General features: G+C 36.8%; 1 protein-coding gene across 2 annotated transcripts in view; it reads left to right on the top strand.

Annotated features, from left to right (window-relative positions):
- Nucleotides 1-20,223, top strand: part of WASL (Wiskott-Aldrich syndrome like) — a 49,969-nt gene that overhangs the window by 26,537 nt on the left and 3,209 nt on the right. For both annotated transcript variants that reach the window (XM_017818219.1, XM_017818218.1), the window contains exons 3-10: nucleotides 929-1,015; nucleotides 1,563-1,659; nucleotides 6,595-6,618; nucleotides 11,316-11,484; nucleotides 13,838-13,880; nucleotides 14,279-14,432; nucleotides 17,519-18,039; nucleotides 19,116-19,224. In XM_017818219.1, the coding sequence (XP_017673708.1) occupies nucleotides 929-1,015; nucleotides 1,563-1,659; nucleotides 6,595-6,618; nucleotides 11,316-11,484; nucleotides 13,838-13,880; nucleotides 14,279-14,432; nucleotides 17,519-18,039; nucleotides 19,116-19,224 (1,204 nt within the window). The remainder of the gene's footprint in view (nucleotides 1-928; nucleotides 1,016-1,562; nucleotides 1,660-6,594; nucleotides 6,619-11,315; nucleotides 11,485-13,837; nucleotides 13,881-14,278; nucleotides 14,433-17,518; nucleotides 18,040-19,115; nucleotides 19,225-20,223) is intronic.

Below are 20,223 nucleotides of genomic sequence, written 5' to 3'. Positions count from 1 at the left end.
TTTTTTGGGGTTTTTTTGGTGGCTTTTTTTTTTTGTTCCCCCTTTCATGATATATACAGTGATACACTCAAAGGTCATTGTCCCATTATAATATTTCACACAAGACAGTGGAAACTGAGAGATGAAGTGTCCAAAAAGTGTTTTCATCATAAAAATGGTGCTGAGAAACATAAGTCCTAGTGACAGTATTGAGACTTTAGAAAGATTCCCATTATCTCTACAGCCAGGAACAGCTCATTATCTGTCAGCCTTCAGTGCTTGAAGTCTCAGATTTGTTCAGGATTGCCAGTTGCTACTTGCATTTGACTTTGTGATTTGGTCACTTGACTGTTAAGACTTAGTGAGAAGCCTCTTCCTTGGGTGCTGAACTATGTCATTTAAATACATGAAACTTCTTAAAAAGGTGAGATTTTTAAGTTAACTGTCTTCAAGTCAAACCTCAGATAAGAACAGGAAACTGGAAGCCTCCTTTATTGCTGCTGCTGTTTTGTCCCTGTGTTCGCAGAATCGCAGAATATTCTGAGTTGGGAGAGACCCGCAACTCTTAAGTGAATAGCCCAGATGGGGATCAAAACCATGACCTTGGTGTTACTAGCACCATTCTCTAACCAACTGAGCTTCCTATGACTGGTTGCTTTTACTGCTCCCAGTATCACTATTGCAGGATTACAGAATTTGAAGGATGTTTTTGAAAACATCCAGGAATTTCAACAGAATACAGTGACCCAATGGAATAAACTTTCACAGCTTTTCCACAAACTCTATTGTATTTTGATTTTGATTGAGCTCATTCTTTGAGTTAATAGCAAGGAAGATGATTAACACCGTGCTGCATCCAATTCATAATAGGTTCTATTGTGAAAGAAGTTAAACTCTGCAATTTCATCTGAAGGTTTTCAGTTTTTTTTTTTCTTCTTCTTCTTTTCAGGATGGGAAATTATTGTGGGAGCAGGAGCTGTACAATAACTTTGTATATAATAGTCCTAGAGGATATTTTCATACCTTTGCTGGAGATGTGAGTCTGAATGTCTTTGAATACCTACTTTAAAATGCCTTTGGTTTTAACAGTACCTTTTTTTAATGTAACTGAGGTTATTAATTCATTCCGTAAATTATTTATAAAAGTACAATATTACCTGTGCTCCTTGAAGCTTTTTAAGCTTATTTATAAAAGGAATTTTTTTTGGTACCTCAACTAGAAAATTTAATTCATAGTACAGAAGCATAAAATGTGGTTCTTTATGTTCAACTTTCTTTAATGAAATTACATTTTGACTTGCAGATGATGTTTGTGAAGTATCGTATATTCTTAGAACACAAATTTTCCTCTCCCCTCCTTTGATTTCAAGCTACAAAATTTTGTTCAAATCTCTTAGCCATGATTTCTAGAAACTTGAGTAGTAGACAGATGTTCCCAAGATGGAATGTTTCACAAAGACTTGGTTCCAAATTTGCAGTGATGCTATTTTCTTGTTACACCTTTAGAAGGTGTAAGACAACATTTAAGAAAGCCTTTGAAACATTTTCTTAGTGATGGGTGGGGGAATATTAATGTTTTTCAGACTTGTCAAGTTGGTCTTAATTTTGCTAATGAAGAAGAAGCTAAACTATTCCGCAAAACAGTAACAGATTTACTTGGACGACGGCAGAGAAAATCTGGTAAATATTCAAATTAATCTTAAATTTAGGCTTGTTTATGTTGATCTTGGGGGGAGGCAGAAAGCTACTGCTATGTCTGAAAGCTACTGGAGGCAGTACTGCCATGTTTATATTTCGAACTGATTGTGCTATTAAACCGTACTGCTTTCTCTATTGTGCGAAAATTAGTATTTTGCTGAAATAACTTAACTTGGTGTTCTGTGCTATGAGTTTCCATGTAAACTGAGACCCCAAGGTTGTGGTGACTGAAAATATAGATCAAGGGGAAACAAAAATGACAGTGGGAAAACTAGAATATCTCTCTAAGCTGTTTTCACATTCAACTAAACCCTCTTTTAGCTCTGGGCTGTTTATAACTGATTTGTTTAAATTCAGCCAGAGTGGGTTGTAACAAAGATTTTACCATCTGGTATGTTCAGTAGTTCACGTGAATGAATGTTTGGCACTGATCCAGCAGTTAGTAGAGAAATATCTTTTATTCAGAACTAGTGATCTTGGCTCAGGCCACGAACGGAAGACATAATATGCCTATACTGTCCTTAGCAGCTCAGGACGGTGAAGCACAGCATGCTTTTTGCCAGCTGCAAGATGCCTTGGGAATGTGGTCAGTGCTTTTAAAGGAAGCTCAGGCTTCCTACAGATCTTGTCTTGGTCATTTTCCAGGGAGCCCATAAACAACTTGTCTGTCTGACAGCCATATGTCCATGAAGGATAAAGTGGTACAAAACATAGGCTGGGAACACATGGATGTGTTCAGGCTTTCTGTAAGCTGTAGTGTGGACTTGTGTTCGAGCTACAGGATGTGTTTTTTTAGTCCATTCTGGAATTCAATTGCGCTAGCAATGCAGTGTACTGTAAAAGGAGGAAGCCCTCATCATGGAGAGCCATCCTTGCAAAGTGTTCTTGGGAACATGCATCATCTGTAGTATTCACTTGGCTTTCATTAAGGTATGGTGACTCAGTAGCAGAGCACTTGTTCCAGGAGCTTAAATGACTTCTTTAAGATTCCCTCTGCTCAGAATAAGTTCATAAGATTTCATGAGGAGAGGTGGGATCATTAATAATATTTCTCATATTCATGGTGTAAAAGTAATTTTGCATCTACTGTTCCCGAAGTTTTGTTATATGTCTAAAACACAGTGCTACAGTGCACAGACATGATTTGGGAGGAAGAATGTTTATATTATTGGCCACAGCAAACTTTTTTTGAAAATAGTGGTTCAGTCAAACCTCCTGTTCACAGTTTTCCTTCCACATAGAGTTTTTTTTTTCCATAGGACTACATACATTTTTCTCATTTACTCTTTGAACTAATATCTTGGTTTCTGTGCTCAAGCTCACATTACAGGATGAGTTTACTCCATCTATTGTCATAACAAACAAACAACTCCCCCTCCCCAAATACTTACAATTTCAAGACAACTTTATTTAAAAACAAAAACAAACAAAAAACCCTCGAAACAAAACACTTCAAGAATTTAAAATACTCATGAGATTCCTTAGTCAAACCACCAGATGGAGTTTTGTATTGTCATTGTGACTGTTTAATTGTGCTTTTAAAATAACAGGCTTTGCACTTGCTCACATCAAAGCTGATTTGTTCTCGGTGTTTATGTTTTTATTTGTTTATATATAAATGCTTATATAAAACATTTATATATAGATTTATATATAATACAAATGGTATAAAAGTTATATATTATTTATAATGTGTATATATACATTGTGTATATATTCTAATGCATCTTACCTTCTCAATCACCAAGGTAATAGTGTGGTAGTTTTGCTGCTTTTCTATTTTAATGGGATTTTTAGTCCCATGCCTTCCAAAATATGTTTCATTTCATAGCGGTGCACCTGAGATGCTTTCAGCTCAAATGAGTACTCCATGTGATCATTTAGCTGCCTGTTATACCATTCAGGGCTTGCTAAGAGACTTTTCCAGGAGTCTTATGGAAAGATTATGTTGCTGGAAGGTAGCAGGAGCAGCAGTTCTCACTCACAGAGCTATGACTTGGTGCTGAGGCTAGTAGACAAAAATACTAACAGCTGAGAGACAAGGCAACAGGGTTCTGCTCTTCCACACTCTGCATGAAATGCACTCCAGTATACAGACAGCCCCTGAGTAATGTGTCTGGAGTTCCAGAGAGGTGAAAGTTTGGCTTCAAGTAGACAATTTACAAAAGCTTGCAAATGTACAAAATATCGAGTAGAGAACAGAATGAGGGAGAAAGGAAGAGAAAGAATTCTTGATCTGTTTTCCTAATCTTTGTAATATTATGCTGGTTTTCATCTAGCTAAATTCTGGTGTGGATTGGGGTTTTTGTTTTGGGGGTTTTGGGGGTAGTGGGTTTTTTTTCTGGCTTTGGGGTTTTTTTTAGTCAAATTCTTAGCCTTAAGTTAGGAAAAAATTACTATAATTAGTTAATTTCTGTGGTAGATTTACCTAAATAATCTCTCCATTTACTTATTAAACCAATCCCTAACAGTTCCCCCAGTGTGAACAGTGTTTCTCTTCTCAGTGCGTATCACTGTAGTACAGTCTTACTTTGGGTATTCTTGCACATAGATACCATTAGTTTGTCTTTTTATTATCTTACCTAAGAAATGTTAATATGTGGACGCACACACAAGTGCCTTCTCCGAATGCTGAGCGCTCAGCCCTAAAAGACACTTGTTCTTAACTGCAAGTAGTTCTTTCTGAAGTAGGGGGACTTCTTCACTAATTTTTATGGGCTGCTTGTAGCTCGTGTGTGGAAGCTCTGTTAACCCTCTCTGAAGCTGCCTTTTTCCTCCACAAGCTTTAGCTCCTGAGTCCCTTCATAAGACACTTCATAAGTTTCAGGCTGCATACTTAATATGGACAGGGATTTATTGGTTTGGGTTCGGTTTTTTCTTTCATCTTTGTCTACAACTTTTGGTTTTGCTGCCTAGGTGACAAGGGCATCTCTAAAGTGCTCAGCTTGCATTGGATTGAAGTCTCAGCAGAGATTATTCTCATTTCCAGGAATGCTTGTGGAAGGGAGCTGTGTTTTTTGGACATAAGCATCTGCTGATGTTAATCTATTTTCAATCAGTAGGCATCTTTATTTTTCAAAACAGAGAAATCCACCACTCAACAGGGTGGTCATCTGCACTTCAGGAACAAGAGTTCATAGTTTCTTGTCAGCAGTAGGAACCACATAAGAAGAGATCTGGTCTCTCTGGGGCCACAAATTAATCTATCCAGCAAAAATTACAGGAAGTCTTTAAAATGTCTTGCTCTGTTTCCCACTGTTTTTTCTCTTGAATTATTTCTTCTAATGAAAATTGCAGTGGATTCCCATGATTTGACACAAGACACTTAATGCTTCCTAGGAATATCTTCTGCTTTTGCCAGCTTCCCATCCTGTGCCAGATGACTTGCAATGAGTTCTGCACTCTTCTTTGCTGTCTCTGAATTGTTGAATAAAACTCTAATTATGGTCTAAAGGTTGAGTTTGGGTGGTTTGTTCTTTGCTTGTTTTTGAGACAGTATGAGATGTGGTTTCTTAAACTGAATAGTCTAGGAAGAGAAAGCACATTATTTGTCCAAAAGGCCTTTTTATTCTCTCTTTCCTTTTTTTTCTTCTCTTTTCTTTTTCTTTTTTCTTTTCTTCGCCTCAGACCTGATACCTTATGCTGAGGCATCCTTACAGAGGTTCTCCCTATCTATGTCTGAAACTTACCTGCTGTGACCTAAGAATAAACTGTCGGTCTTTAGAAGGGCTTGTTCATCAAAAGCTGATTCCCTGTGGGTTTTGGTCTCCTTCCCATGAAAGTTTGATGATCCTGACAGATTCTTTTATTCCCTGAAGATCAGCAGATTCATATGAGGCTGACTTGCCTTGCACACTTAGGATTGTATATTTTTTGAGTTTTTTAAGTATTCCTAGGACAAAGTCAGCACCATCTATGGAGGGATCTTCTCTCTTTTATTATGTTTATGAGTCTGGAAAAATAGAAGTTAACAGTTTTTCTGGGCCTTACTGAAAAGTGAAATGCCTGTTACAAGTTCTTATTACAGAACTTTTGGGATCCCCTGTTAGCTTATGGATACTCCAGATCTGAAAGGGAGGGATGTACGTGTGGTTTTTGATGTGGTGACATGATAAACTGATTGCCTTTATGGGCTCTGCTAAATCCAAAATTCTTAAGAGTGTGGTCTAGATACAAAAATGGTGTAAATGTGTGCTGGGGGTGTAGGAATTAATAGTGAAAGAAATCTCCTTTAAAGGGAAATTTACCATTATACGCTGAGAATATTGAGGTGTGAAATGTTTACATTTTAAATCATCAAGCCAGATTATTCACGGTCTGTGAAACAGTGTGGTGCTGTGAATAGAATATCATATTAGGACTAAGGAGATTCTAGTTCTTTTCCATATTGTTCCTATTGTTATACCTGTTGCATAGCATAGGTGAAGTGTCTTGCCCCTCTGTGTCCTGTTTTCTTTGCATACAGCAAAAAGTAATTAAATTTTAGTTTCTGTGGGAGAACAGTACTCTGTAATATAAAGTGCTAATTATATTTCAAGTAAAAATAAAAGAACAGTTTCATTCAGTGGACATTGGAAAGAATAATGCTTAAAAAAACTTACTTCAATAGGTTGTACTAAAACAGATGCTCTTTGAATATTTCGCTTTAGTTCATAGTTGGAGTGCCTGATATAGCTCCGTAGCTATTACCTTATGCTTCTGCTCAGTTTACACACTTGAAATCAGTGCTTATTATCTAAAATTGGGGGTTTATTGTTCTGTAATGCTTTTTTTCAACTGCAAAAGTAGACTTTAGGGATATTAATAGATTCCTAAGTTTGTGGTTAAGGTCATTGAAAGCTTCACTAGAAAGTAAAATTTAGAAATAATTTTTTCTGTGATACCTATGATTAAATAGCTCTTTTTCTTTTTCAACAGAAAAAAGACGAGACCCACCAAATGGTAAGCTTTTTGCATGAATCACTGCATTTTATTTTTTCTTACTGCTGTCATTTACTGTTATGTATAGCTTTGTTTCAGGCTTGATTAGGACAGTCATGTAGTGGGAAAAGCAGTAAACTCCTGTTCTGCGCGTTACTTTATTTCTTTTGTTTCTGTTCTTTGGTATTTAGTTGTGGCTTGAAAGATCTGTAGCTTAGCTGGCATTTGTAAAGAATGTTTTTGGAGGAGCATGTTTTGTTGCAAATAGGATAGAGGGCCCTTTATCTTAAACCGAGAAGAAATCTTTGTACCTTGCATTTGCTGCTTGGTCTTCAGAATAAATATGTATAGGATCACTATACAGAAAGTTAGTCTTTTTGTCTTAAAGGCAGGCATAATGATAATGGATTTCATAGAACATACATAAAATTTCAATTTCAGTGTATCTGGCTAACCATGTAACACAGTAGTTTAGTTGTATGTCATATGCTTGTCAATATTAAACTTTTTTTTGAATGAAGAATTGTTCGAATCTATTTGCCTTCAGGCATATGTCTCCCTAGCATGAAGATAAAGGTTCCTCAGGAGATCCTTTCATTAAATTAATGGAAGGAGTCAAATTATGTATCAGTTTCATCCAGAATTTTTTTACCGTCTGTTCTAAAATCAAGTGAAAAATGCACGTCAATGAATAAGTTTGATGTCTTTGATTTCTGAATTCACACTGAAGTTAAAAAGTGATTTCTCCTGTCATTTCTGTTTGTGATCCAGATCATAGGTCATATCACTGTGAGTTTGCTGCTTGAGCAAGGGTCCAGTCAGCTGATCTTCTGAGGTCCCCTTAAGACCTGAAGTAGTAGTCTTAACATTTGTACTAGCCAAGTCATTCAAGCATCCCTGTAGGTCACCAAAATACATAATGCTAAACTAATCCTGCATTATGGGAACTACTGATTACCTTTTATATACCCAAATAAAGCCTCCCTCATACATCTCAAAAATTTGCTTTTTCTTTTTCATAAACATTAAGTTTTGACAATGTTCCGGCAATCATCAGTTTAGGCCAGGCAGTTTAGTATAGATTCCTTCAACTGTGACTGGGTTGGTAAGTTTTGAAACACTTGTAATAATACAATCTGTGATTGTCTTGCCAGCTTTTCTGAGCTTTCAGAAAGTTTTAACTAGTGTTTTGCTCATCCCTGATAGCAGCGTCTGCAGAGCAGATGAGAATTAAAACAGCAGTGGTGACCGTGTAGCACTACCTACCACAAGAAATTAAGCCTTTGTCTCTATTGTAACACAAACAGTTTGTCAAAACTTGAAGTCATTGTCCCTATGCCTTTATCCTGAACGTTCTGTGGAAGGCATAGGGTTTATGCTCAGTCACTTCAAAGATTTCAGTATATCTGCTTTTTAATAAACTTCCCCTGGGACATCCACATAGTCTTTCACAATCTGTCCATTTGCCTTTTCTGATTCTGTCAAATTCTGTAATGCCTGGCTTCTCTGCTGGCAAGGAGTTGTGCGGCCATGGCCTCAGTAGTCACAGGCCTCAGGTGGTTATATTCTATACAGACTTTGCATTTCAGTATTTGGAATTAATACTAGAACAGATATGTACTATCAGCATGTAACTGAAAAAAAAACTCCCATACCTGTTGTAGTATCAGTTAGATTTTGTTTTACTCTATATGCAGTGAAATCCTATTGGGGAAAAAAAGATGTAACACCTGCTTTTTTTTTGTGCTGGGTATTAATGCATGATTACCTCTAAAACGAAAAACAAGAACAGTCACATTTCTGTACTCACATGATTCTTGCTTGAAATACTGTGGGGAATTTTGTTTTAGTGGAGCTTGTTAGTCTGGATTTTCTGCATACATTGAAGCTGCATGGAAAAAGCTTGCTGTCTTTTTGTGTGACGTTTTCAATGATACGGATTTAAGATTTTTTTTGTAGAATTGCAGGATTAAACTCAAATTGGCATTAACAGTTATGTAAAATGTATTAGTCTGTAATTTCCTGGGATTTATGTTCTACTCATGTGTAATAGCTAGGTCTCTTTATGCAAATAAAGAAGAGTTATTGTGATTGAACTGACCTCGGTGAAATTCTGGATGAAATAAGGATTTGTCAGAGTATTAGGTTTTGAGAGAATATTGAAGAACCGTGTGGCAAAATTTTGTTTCAGCTGTTAACTAGAACAGTTTGCATATTTTGTAGGGCTGTCTGTAGTCTGGGACAGATGCCTAGAGAGGTTCTACATAAAATACAGAGAATTTCCTAGAGTTAACATTTCATAATGTTCTGTACAACATTTTCTGGAGCCCCTTCTGAAGATGTCACAGATACTGATAACAGTGGATGCTTAACGCCACTGTACTGTCAGGTGCTTCCTAATGATGAGCTCTATATGCCTCTCTCATCTTCACTTATTGAGCTGTCTGCACCTGATGGGGAAGGTGCATGTCTTATGATGGGAAAAATTTTACTGGATATAAATATGGCAGTTCTAGAAGAGTGCAATTCTTTCCAAGATTCTTTTATCCCTCGTGGACATCTAAGGTCTAAACCTGACGGTAAGAAAAATTTTCATCCTTAAGTTTACTGTGACCTCTTGTATGAATATTATCAGTATCAAGGAATCAGGCTATTAATCCTTGATTTGAGCTCAACTGATTAAAACATCAGTTTGCAGATGTCTGCTGCTTTACATGGTTAAAAACATGTGTGGTTAGTTCAGGATTTTAAAAATGCACCTTTTTGCATGTAAGAATATGACAAATTTACTAGCATTGTAAAGGTACCAGTTTCTTTTTGAATGTAAGTACAGCTATTGAAACTGTAAATATCAATATAATAGGTGAAAACAGAACATATAGCAGAGAAAATATAATAGGTGATTAAAGTGAAAATTAACTCCTACTGTTTTTAGTTTTGTACCTAATGAAATTACAACTATAGTTTTCAACTCATCCTGAAGATTTTACTGAACTTCATTTGTTGATTTAATAATATTTGATGATTAGTCAATTCAGTACTAATTTTAAAAATGCAAATTGTTTTGCATAATGATATGGGGTCAGTTTATGTTGTGGTATTCTCAAAGGACAGTTGTCTATATCATAACATTTCTAGATCAAAGCATTTGTGCTTAGCAGAAAACATTTTAGAAATTCTTTTTTCTGCAGTTTCAATGCAGTTTTAAATCTTGTCCCTTAAGACTCCTACAGGAATGAAGGAGTTGTCATATGTTTTAGATGAGTTTTGTCTAGCCCAGTGTTGTGTTTCTGTTTCTTGTCCTGGCTAGTAGTAGATGCTTTCCACTGAGGTATTTAACTACAAATATGTTATCCATTGTATTGTTTACTTCTCCTTTCTGATTTTTACTTTAGACTGTGAACATAAGGCTTGTTGGTCCTTTCAAAATGCTTAGAGAGCTTTTGAATTATCCATACAAAATGCAGTTATGAAAAAATAGTGTCAAAATAAGGTTCAGATTTATTGAAGTCTAATTAGACTTTTTTTATCATCTTCCCAGTAAGACTGGGTGCATGAGTCTTAATTTAGTTAATTTTCAAACCACTGGGTCTTAACTTACAGGAAAGTAGAGAACATTTTCAAACTATTTCTGGCCAAACTAGTCTTAAATTAACTGTTTAATCTCATTCTTCCAAAACTGAAATTACTTACCCTTTTTGCAGATTTCTTTAAAAATATGCCTATGTGTACGTATACATATTTAAGAGTTGGACTCAATGATCCTTTTGGGTTCCTTCCAACTCTGAATATTCTGTGATTCTGCTCTGCCCTCAATGTATATGATAAATGCATAATTATCTCTTAGTATTTAAATACTACTATTAGTTGTTTATGTTAAGAGTTATCTTCTGTCAAAGCTAAAAAACCTGAGTGGAACATGTGCTAGGTATGTTTATTTGCTAGTACTGCATAAATAACGTAATATTAAAATGCTGAAATTGGCAGGAGTATAATTCATATGCATATTAAATAACTAGAGTAATAATTCAGAATTGTTTATAATGAAGAACAAGGTTTGAGAACATAAATTAAGCATGCTGATTATGAATTGTATTTCTGGTGCTGTTTTTACTATCTCTTCAAGCTGTTTCTTATCTAGGACTTCATTATTTTGAAAACCTGTCAAAGAGTAAGACATAAGAAATCCTAAATAGTTCTGTAGATATTGTCCTATATTTGAAGGCAGTACTGTGTCCAGAGCAGCATTCTGAAGTTGTTGTGATGTTCAGTTTCTGTATGTGATGGCAGAAGGCATTTTCACTTGGGGCTTATTAAGCGAAGGTTCTGTCTCCTTTAGGGTCAGGTTAGTGTGCTGCCCAGGTAATGGCTGCCTGGGTGTTTCGATGTTACTGTTTATGCAAGTCACTTCTTTGATCTTGTCTAGGATTGTAGCTGTGGTGTATCTTAGTATGTCTCATTTCATGTATTCTGTGCAGATGGCAAAAAAAAAATTTCTAGTTTAGAAAATTTTTCTGTTGCTCTATTCTAGCAACACTTTTCTTCATCAGATAACTTAGTTTCTGCATCTGACATCCGGAAAACAGCTGGATGCATGTTTGTAGATCTATGGCTCCATTACAAGTACTCTACAGCTCAGAAAAACCTCCCAAAGTTTGTAGATTAAATATGGCTTTGTTGAAACACAGTAGTAAAAATCCTGTACTTTACCTTCACAGGCCCAAATCTACCAATGGCAACTGTTGATATCAAAAACCCAGAAATTACAACTAACAGATTTTATACTCCACAAGTCAACAATATTTCATATACCAAAGAAAAGAAGAAAGGAAAAACTAAAAAGAGAAGATTGACAAAGGCAGATATTGGAACACCATCTAATTTTCAGTAAGTACTTCTCTGAGTTTGAGTTGAGTTTTTGATTGATGGATTTTTTCTTCTTTAGGGGAGTTTTGGCTTTTGGTCTTGTTTTTATTTGGTGTCAATTACATTGCAAACGCTCAAGGCTTGAATGCGTGACTGTTCTGTGTAACCTGAACTGCAGCGAATGCTAGCTGGAATGGTGTTTAAAAGCAGGTTAGCTTATACACAGGTGAGGAGTTTACTGCAGCTGTAAACAAAAAGTAACTTGCTATCCAAAATTAATTTAGGAAACAATTTAGCTGCATAGAGATGCCATATTGAAGTTGTCAGCTCAGTGGAGACTCATATTCAGCCTCAATGGTCAACTCTAACACTGTTATTCTTACAGCTGTGCTTGCCTAGCTGTGTTTTGTCATGCAGAATGCACATGCAGATCCTGACTTGTCATAACAGCAGAAATAACTTGCCATATTTTTATCTTTGGCTTTCGGTTTACAAACTTATTCTGATGTGTGGTCTAGGACCCGTATCTTGTGATGGAAGTACAGCATGCATGTATACATCTTTGAGGAATGGGTTGGATTTTTCCTAATGTCATTTCATATGTATCTTTAATCTTTTGGAGTAATGATATATCATTTTAAACTTCACTTTCATGAAACTTGGTTTTGGTCACTTTACTGAACTAATTGTTGTATTCCTGAAAAATAATTGATGTCATAATCTTCTGCCTTGTAAAATAAGTGTACTTTATTTGCTAAAGCAACAGCAATTTAAAGAGCTTGAGTTAGTTACAGGAAAGATTGGTTTCTGTGAAGCATTAGAAAACCAGTGTGAGGTTTACATGCCAAGTCTATGTCTTGTTCTTTTGAACCATTATATTGCATCACTTGCACTGATGTGCTTTCCCAGAATAAAACTTTGTAGAAGTAATGCTGACATTACCAGTTACAGTAATGTTACTGCACAGTGTTTTGAGAGAGTGCTCTGTAGAATGGGATAGTGGACAGAAGGACAGAACAGGAGGCAGGCTAAAACACTTCTCTATCCAGACTGTTCTTGGACAATTCAGGCATCAACCTTGTTGCTACTGATCTGAGTATCAGTGAAGGGCTGCATCTGTTAGTGTCACTTAAACTGAAAAATACAGAAAAAGAAGGAAAAGTGAAACGAAGAGTGAGGAGTGCTTGGTAGTTGGTCACTCTTGTGGCTCTACCGATGCCGACTTCAGCATTCGTGGCCAAAATTTGCATTGGTGTGTCATACCTCTGTTAGGAATTTGTGGAGGGAGTTGTGCAGCAGCATAGATATAAAATGACTTTGAGGCTTTGTTTATGATGTCTATCAGGTTCTGATGTAGAAAAGCTGAGAGTAAGGTGATAAAATATTTAATGAAGTTCAAACAAAAGATAGGTTCCAATATCATTAAATGTAACGTTAAGCTGGAAATAGTGAACCTTTCCAAAAGAAGTCTATTAAAACTTTGTTTTGTTTGGTTAAAGGTCTACTTAGTTTTCCTGACGAGTGCGACTGTGTCATCTTAGTATGTAAGATACTGCAGTTGCTGGGTTTGTACAGACATACGGAAACTGGCATTTGCTGTTGTTAGGCAAATATGCCAGTAGGATAACTTATAACTTGTATATAACTTGGGCTGTGATGCTGGTGAAGACCAACACAGTCACTGTTTATCAATAGATAAATATCAATCAGTAGATAAAATTTTTAAATGCCTTCGGTTATACAGAACCGTAGACAAAAAGAAACACAAAATGTGGAGTTCTGGTAACAGTATGGTTTTGTCTTCCAGTAGCAGTATCATGAAGTAGCTTGGAGGGGCCTTTTTAGTTGATTATAGCATCACATAAAGTAATACCTTATTTGCCACACAAAATGGCAATTGAAAACAGTCCAGACTTCTCTTTGAAAGAAGTGAGTGGGAGAAAGGTGATAAGAGAACATACAGTGATGACAGGGAGGAGGAGATTTTCCAGCTACATAGCACTGAAGACTGGCAGTAGCTCAAAGTCCAGTTGCTGTATAAAGGCTAAACTTATCATTGATCTCTGTGCAGTCCTTCCATCATTGTCTGTATGCATCACAGGGTGCATGGAGCCTTCATGTTTTGCTACAGACCATAACCTAAGGGGAGAAATGAATTCTCCCCTTGGTCTTCTGGACACAAGACAAAAAGCAGGAGTAAAGGATGTTTTACTATTCCATTCTCAAGTGAGGCATTGAGGAGTAAGAATTGCTTAATGTCTCAATGAGACTGGAGGTAGAAGCTGGTAGTAATCTCCAGTTATCTTGGTTTCGTGTTATTTTGGCTAACAAGGTCCTTTTTATACTGATTAAATGGGCTTTTCTGCTTTTTTAGACACATTGGACATGTTGGTTGGGATCCAAACACAGGTTTTGATGTAAGTAATTGAATAAGTTATTCAAGACACTGAGTGATTAAAACTTTAGAGACTTTTTAATGTAAATTATAAAGATTGGCATTAAATCAACAGTTAACTGTACATCAAAGTAGTTATAAATTGTGATTTATAATGTGATGTAAACAGATGTTCAAGTAGAAGGGAGTAGGAGGGATCTGGGACTAAGAGGGAAAAGATGCAAAACTTTGGTTTTTGTGCAGGATACTTACGTCTCCTACAATAGTACTTTTTGACTTGAAAAGTCAACCCAGAGGCATGTACTTGGCTTTGCTATTCAGCTCTGTGGTTTGTGGGGTTTTTCCCTCCCCAATACAAATGATATTTTAAAAATATCCTCACATTTCAAGTTACTTAAAACTAATGTATCTGACTTGCAGGTGAACAACTTAGACCCAGAACTGAAAAATCTGTTTGATCTATGTGGAATTTCAGAGGCTCAACTAAAAGACAAAGAAACTTCAAAGGTCATATATGATTTCATTGAAAAAACAGGAGGTGTGGAAGCTGTTAAAAATGAACTGCGCAGACAAGGTGGGATTCCTCTTATTTCCACATAAAAATTAGCAGGGCATTTTTTGCCTTATGGATTAAAGTAGAAACTGTTGATGGTGAGCAGCTTTTGATCCTCTTCTCTGAACTTCATGTCACTGCAGTTGCACTGGATTTCATGTTTCTTTACACTATACACTATGTAAAAATGTTCATGCATCACCCATGAGAGTACTTGTCCCTCAGGAATAAGGGTATTTATGTTAGTTAAGTAATTTTTGGTAGTACTTAGTCTGACTGCAAAGCTACGCAGTGTGTTTGATATAGATTTTTCAGAATGTGTATGTTACATATTTATTTGTAATTTCAATCTTACAAATAAATTAAAATTTTGGACGCCATAATGCTGTTGTCAGCTATAGCAGTAGTTACCTGGCTGGCAGGTTGTATGTATGGTGCCCATTTACCCTGGCAGGACTATGTAGTGGGCCTTGCAACAGTGCAGACTTGAAAATTCTGTATTATTTTTTAAAGGTTTTTTTTTCCTAATTTAAAGTTAAAAATACTAGTTTTGAGCATGCTTTTGCTGCAGGAAAATTCTCAAATAAGCTGTTGCCTGCCTAACGTCTAAATATGATCTCAGCCAATGCATTATCTAGTGGAACACAGCAAGTCAGTGTTACGTTACACTGCTAGTGTCAAACTTTCAAAAATTTGCTTAGAACACTTCTCAAGAGAAATCTAATGTAGATGCCATTGAAATTATAGCAGTTTGAAAACAGTGAGTAAATTGCTAAATAGACTGAAGAGATACAGATTCAGGATACAATGACTTGTTACATTTATTCCTTAGGTCCCCCACGGTGGAGCGGTATGTATTTGAGCTGGCATCTAAGCATATGCTTCAAAGTATTCATGCTGTTGTGTGATTTCTTTCCTAGATGAGAAACCTTAGTCTGCATCTGTTTGACTATAATTTTTAGTATTGCAGTCAAACTTCTTAGTTGAATTGCAAACAAAACTTCAATTTTGATTTTTATTCCGTAGTAAATCTCTCAGCTTCTTTATATAATATTAACTCTGTGTAAATGTTTACAGAGTTGTTGATCCCAGACTGCTAACCATAAAATTGGATTGAGAATACTTGCCTTGGAGTCTTATGACTAGCTTAAAATCTTTAAAAAATGCCTATTTTTCTATTTCATATGTGTTAACTTCACATTATGGCCACTTGCATGTATGCAATTAAAAGGAAAACTGCCTCTTCTTTGACATGCATGATGATAATCTACCTCTGCGCTTTTTGATAGAGGTAGATAAAATACTGCAGTATTTCAGTGCATTTATCCACAATTATGTTATTTAATGTGTAGGCTTGACTGCTGTTTGAAGTGTTCTTTCTCAACTGAAACATATTTTTGTGTTTATTGCAAGAATTTCTGTGCTTACATTTCTGCTAGGCTGCTGACTAGAGAGTTGCAGGCAAGTCATTCTTCTGAGATCCTGTTTCCCCTACCCTTTCCCTAGTTCTGATACTGATGGTTGTTTTTTTTTGGTGACAGTACTATCAATAAAAGATTGTACAAACTTTTTTGTTAATATACTGCACAGATTAATGTGCATTTATAAAAAACCAAATTATTTGCTTGCTTTGCTTGTACCATCTGTTTGAGGGGGAAGGGAGAGAGGATGAGGTAATGATGCTCCCTTCCTGCTGCTCCTCCTTCATTGCACTTCAGTTGAGTGCAGACAGGCTGAACTCTGTTTCCATAGATTGGACGTGGAATATATCTCTAGATATGATGCAAATAAACCCCTTCCCCGCAGGAAAACTTAAGCTTTGTTTTTAAAATCTACAGACGGTACAGACTTTGGGGCACGACAGTATTGAATATCTTCTCAGTAATGCAAAAAACCCAGCTGTCTGTAGTGCTTGCCGAGTTGTTACATTTGATAATACCGGCCTCCAGTGGCCGGAAAGGAAACTACAGCCATGCCAGCCAAAAAGTGGCGGGAGTTTTTAAAATCAAGAATGTTGGCAGTATGTCTCTTGGAAAATAGATGAAGTTTGAGATGATTCTCCCTGTGTTGTTCTTATGAAGGGATAGAAAAAAACAGAGCAGTTTGTGGAACTTAAGAACATAGCACGTGATTTTAGAAGCAATATCTTTCTTTAAAGATGAGCAGGGATGGAGGCACTGAGATACTAGTGTCTCCTGCTTCCTCAAAATCCCATTTTTAGGGATGTTCCCTCTCTATTCCAGTGTAGCCAACCTGCTTTCTCTGCAAGTAAAATGAAGGGGATAATAGAAGAGTAAAAAAGTATCTTCTTCAGTGTAACACCCTTTCTGTTATAAAAGCATATGATATAAAATGTGAATTTTCTTAGTTATATGACAGCACCTGGATTATTAAGTAGTTACATGTAACAACCACATGACCTAAAGTACCATAAGTCATAAGGCATCATTAGATGCCTAATTAAAGAGGAAATGAAACAGTGCTATTTAAAATGCCATTATCAAAGCAAGTACATTTCAAGGCCACTTCACAGAGAAATGATCCTGTGTGTAGCTCTGAAGTTGTTTCCTTTCTATGGTCCCTACCATAAAGATATTGTTGGAAGTAATTTTCAGTAAAAGGGACTAAGAGTCAGCTTATGCTGCATTGAAATGCATTAGTAGGGGTTTTTTTGTTACTAGAAGATACTGCTTCAAAAAATATTTGCTTTTGTAGCTACCTAATAAAATAATGGATAGATTATAAAGTGGAAATTGTGTCTTTTACTTTATTGTCTAAAACCTTTTTCATTCTCTTCTAGCTAAACAAAACTTTACAGGTTTCTTTTGAATTTTAATCAGTCTTTTTATGTATTAGACTTGCTTCCTGCAGTGTTTGACTCTTACAAAATTCACAGCAGACCTAGAAACTATATACAGCTTGGTTTGCCGTAGAGGCATATCTTTTATTCAGCTGTATTCAGTTTAATCCAGAATTGGTGAAATTTGCACAGGCACAGAGATCCTTGCAAAAGGCAAGGCACAGCCTGTTTTCTTTTTCTGCTAGTCTCTGAAAGACTCATGGGTCTTGAGTAGCAGGTAATTTGAAGTTGCTTTGTTTCGTTTCAGCTCCACCTCCGCCACCACCGTGCAGAGGAGGACCCCCTCCACCTCCACCACCACCTCCCCATAGCTCCGGCCCTCCTCCTCCCCCTGCCAGGGGCAGAGGGGCACCACCTCCACCTCCTTCAAGAGCTCCCACAGCAGCACCTCCACCTCCGCCTCCATCTAGACCTGGTGCAACAGTGCCCCCACCTCCTCCAAACCGGATGTATCCTCCACCACCGCCAGTGCATTCATCATCTGCACCGTCTGGCCCTCCTCCTCCACCACCGCCACCAGCAAGTGGGTCATCTGTCCCTCCACCCCCTCCGCCTCCTCCTCCCCCTCCCGGCCCTCCACCACCACCAGGCCTTCCTTCAGAGGTTGATCACCAGCTTCCAGTTCCTGCGGGAAACAAAGCAGCACTCTTGGATCAAATCAGAGAAGGAGCTCAGTTAAAGAAGGTAGAACAGAACAGTCGACCAGTGTCCTGCTCAGGAAGAGATGCACTGCTAGACCAGATACGACAGGGTATACAGCTGAAATCTGTGAGTAAAAACTGTTTATCATCCAGGTCCCTTTGGGACTTGCAAATGGCTGCAGTACTGCAGTGTAAACAGTAAATTGTGGTTCTGCTTTGAGGTGGATTGTACATTGTAGAGTTTCTGAAATGATGACTTAAGCAGGAGTACTGACAAAATGCAGAGAACTCACAGTTCCTGTAGATGAGTATTAGTACATGAAGTTATCCTTGTTGCAAACTCATTTCTCACTTTTGTGTAAAGCTTCAAACATAAATTCTAAAACAAGGATGACACAGTATCACAGCTGTAGAGAACTTTTGCAAGAATTATGAACGATAGCTGCTCTTCTGAATACTTCAGTACAATCATCTAAACAGCTGCAGGGGATGAGTTTAGGATAATGTTTATTTCCATCTTAAAATGGACCTGTGCTCTGCAAATGTTGAAGCTTGTAAGAAGGTGTCTGTGTCTGGAAAAATGCTGCCCATGAGAGATGCCTCTGCTGTTCCTGCTGCAGCATAGGCTTTTATTATTACTATTTCTTACCAGTGTCATTGAATATCTTAAAAATAATTTGCCTGTTAGTACTTTCTTTTTTTTGCCATTCTTCCGCACTTGAGACTTCTGATTTAAAAAGCATGAGGATGTGTTCATATTTATTTGCTATTAGAGGTATGCAGTACTGATTACTTTCAGAAGGGATTATCAGCCTGAAGCAGTCTCAGTAAACAAACCCAAACAAGAAAAGATATTTTGTGGTATATACCAAAGATAAAATAAATAATGATTACCCAGCCTAAGTCATGCCTAAACAGCCAGATTAAGAAGCTTTCCTTTAGATGAGCACTCACTTTGTGATAGTCAGAGCTGAAATATTAAACCTTGAGTATGGCTAACTACAGTTGTGTTATATGGTAAAAAAGAAAAAGTTGGGGTTTTTTTTATAAATAAAGACTTTGAAGTTAGAGCTAAAGGAACAAGCTGTTTTACACTTTCTTCTGGCAGAAAATAAACTCATTAATCTTATAAGGAGGTTTCTCTCGAAATACACAAGTTCTGTTTTGCTAATTGCATCTTTCTATTCTAACATTTTTTCCAAGGTATCTGATGGTCAGGAGAGTGCACCACCTACACCTGCACCCACCTCAGGAATTGTGGGTGCATTAATGGAAGTTATGCAGAAAAGGAGCAAAGCCATTCATTCTTCAGGTGCGTCTGATGGCATTTTTCTGACCTCACGGTGTCAGGTTTTCAAGCATTACCATTTCTATTCATCATAAAATACTGTTGGAGAAAAGCAGGGATTTCAGCATATAGTCCAGTACAGAATGCTCTCGGCATACCCTTGGGGAGGGGCTTCTGAATGGTTCCTTCATGCTTTGAATTACTGGAGTGTAGTAATTTGCAGGAATCCTGGATTAAAAGTTACCATTAGGTAATATTAGGTTAATATTTCTTTTTTCTTTTACAAGAAAGATTTCTTTTTTCTTTTACAAATGACTTATTTTTATCCACTAACTGTCTGATGAAATAAGTTGTCAAAATATTTTGGAAGGAAGGTTTTTAACATTTTGTTTCTTGAAGGCAAAGATCCAGCTCTTGTGCTGTAGCTCCCAGTGGGCTTTGGCTGCCACCTACAGGATAAGGATTGGATATCTAGTGTTAGTTGACTAGTCCCCTGCCAGTACTGAATCAACTTGAGTGCTTGGAAAAATTAGGGCTGCAAGAGGATTTGCATTTCTCAAATACCAGCTTGTAATAAATGTAGTCCTGTAGCTGCAATGCAACTGTTTGGGTACATCTCTTCCATTGAGGCTTTGATATATTTTTCTTCCATAGCTTGCCTTGATACCAGAACTGAGTATTCAGTCTGCAGAGCATTTGACCAAGTGCAGTATAGTTTGTTGATTTGCTGCCCTATGTAATAATCTTCAGTTTTGGTACTTTACATAAATTAAATACCAGAAGGGAGCTAAATGCAGTGTTTTCCTGAGAAAGAAAATGCTTTTGCCTAACAAATAAGTAGTTTAAGTTTAGCAGGCTACAGTTTTTTAAGTATGATGTATATAAAAAAATAGAAGAGTGAATAAAGTTAAACATTGATTTTGAAGTTGATGTGTATTACACAGCTTAGAATATTCCAGTTATTCTAGTATCCACAATGATGTTTAGCTCACAACATTTTTTTTTTAATCTGTTGTAAAGTAA

The sequence above is a fragment of the Lepidothrix coronata genome, unplaced genomic scaffold (genome assembly GCF_001604755.1).
Source record: "Lepidothrix coronata isolate B3197 unplaced genomic scaffold, Lepidothrix_coronata-1.0 Scaffold66, whole genome shotgun sequence".
Lineage (NCBI taxonomy): Eukaryota > Metazoa > Chordata > Aves > Passeriformes > Pipridae > Lepidothrix > Lepidothrix coronata.
Note: the sequence above shows the minus strand (reverse complement) of the source record. Positions and strands in the feature narration are given on the sequence as shown.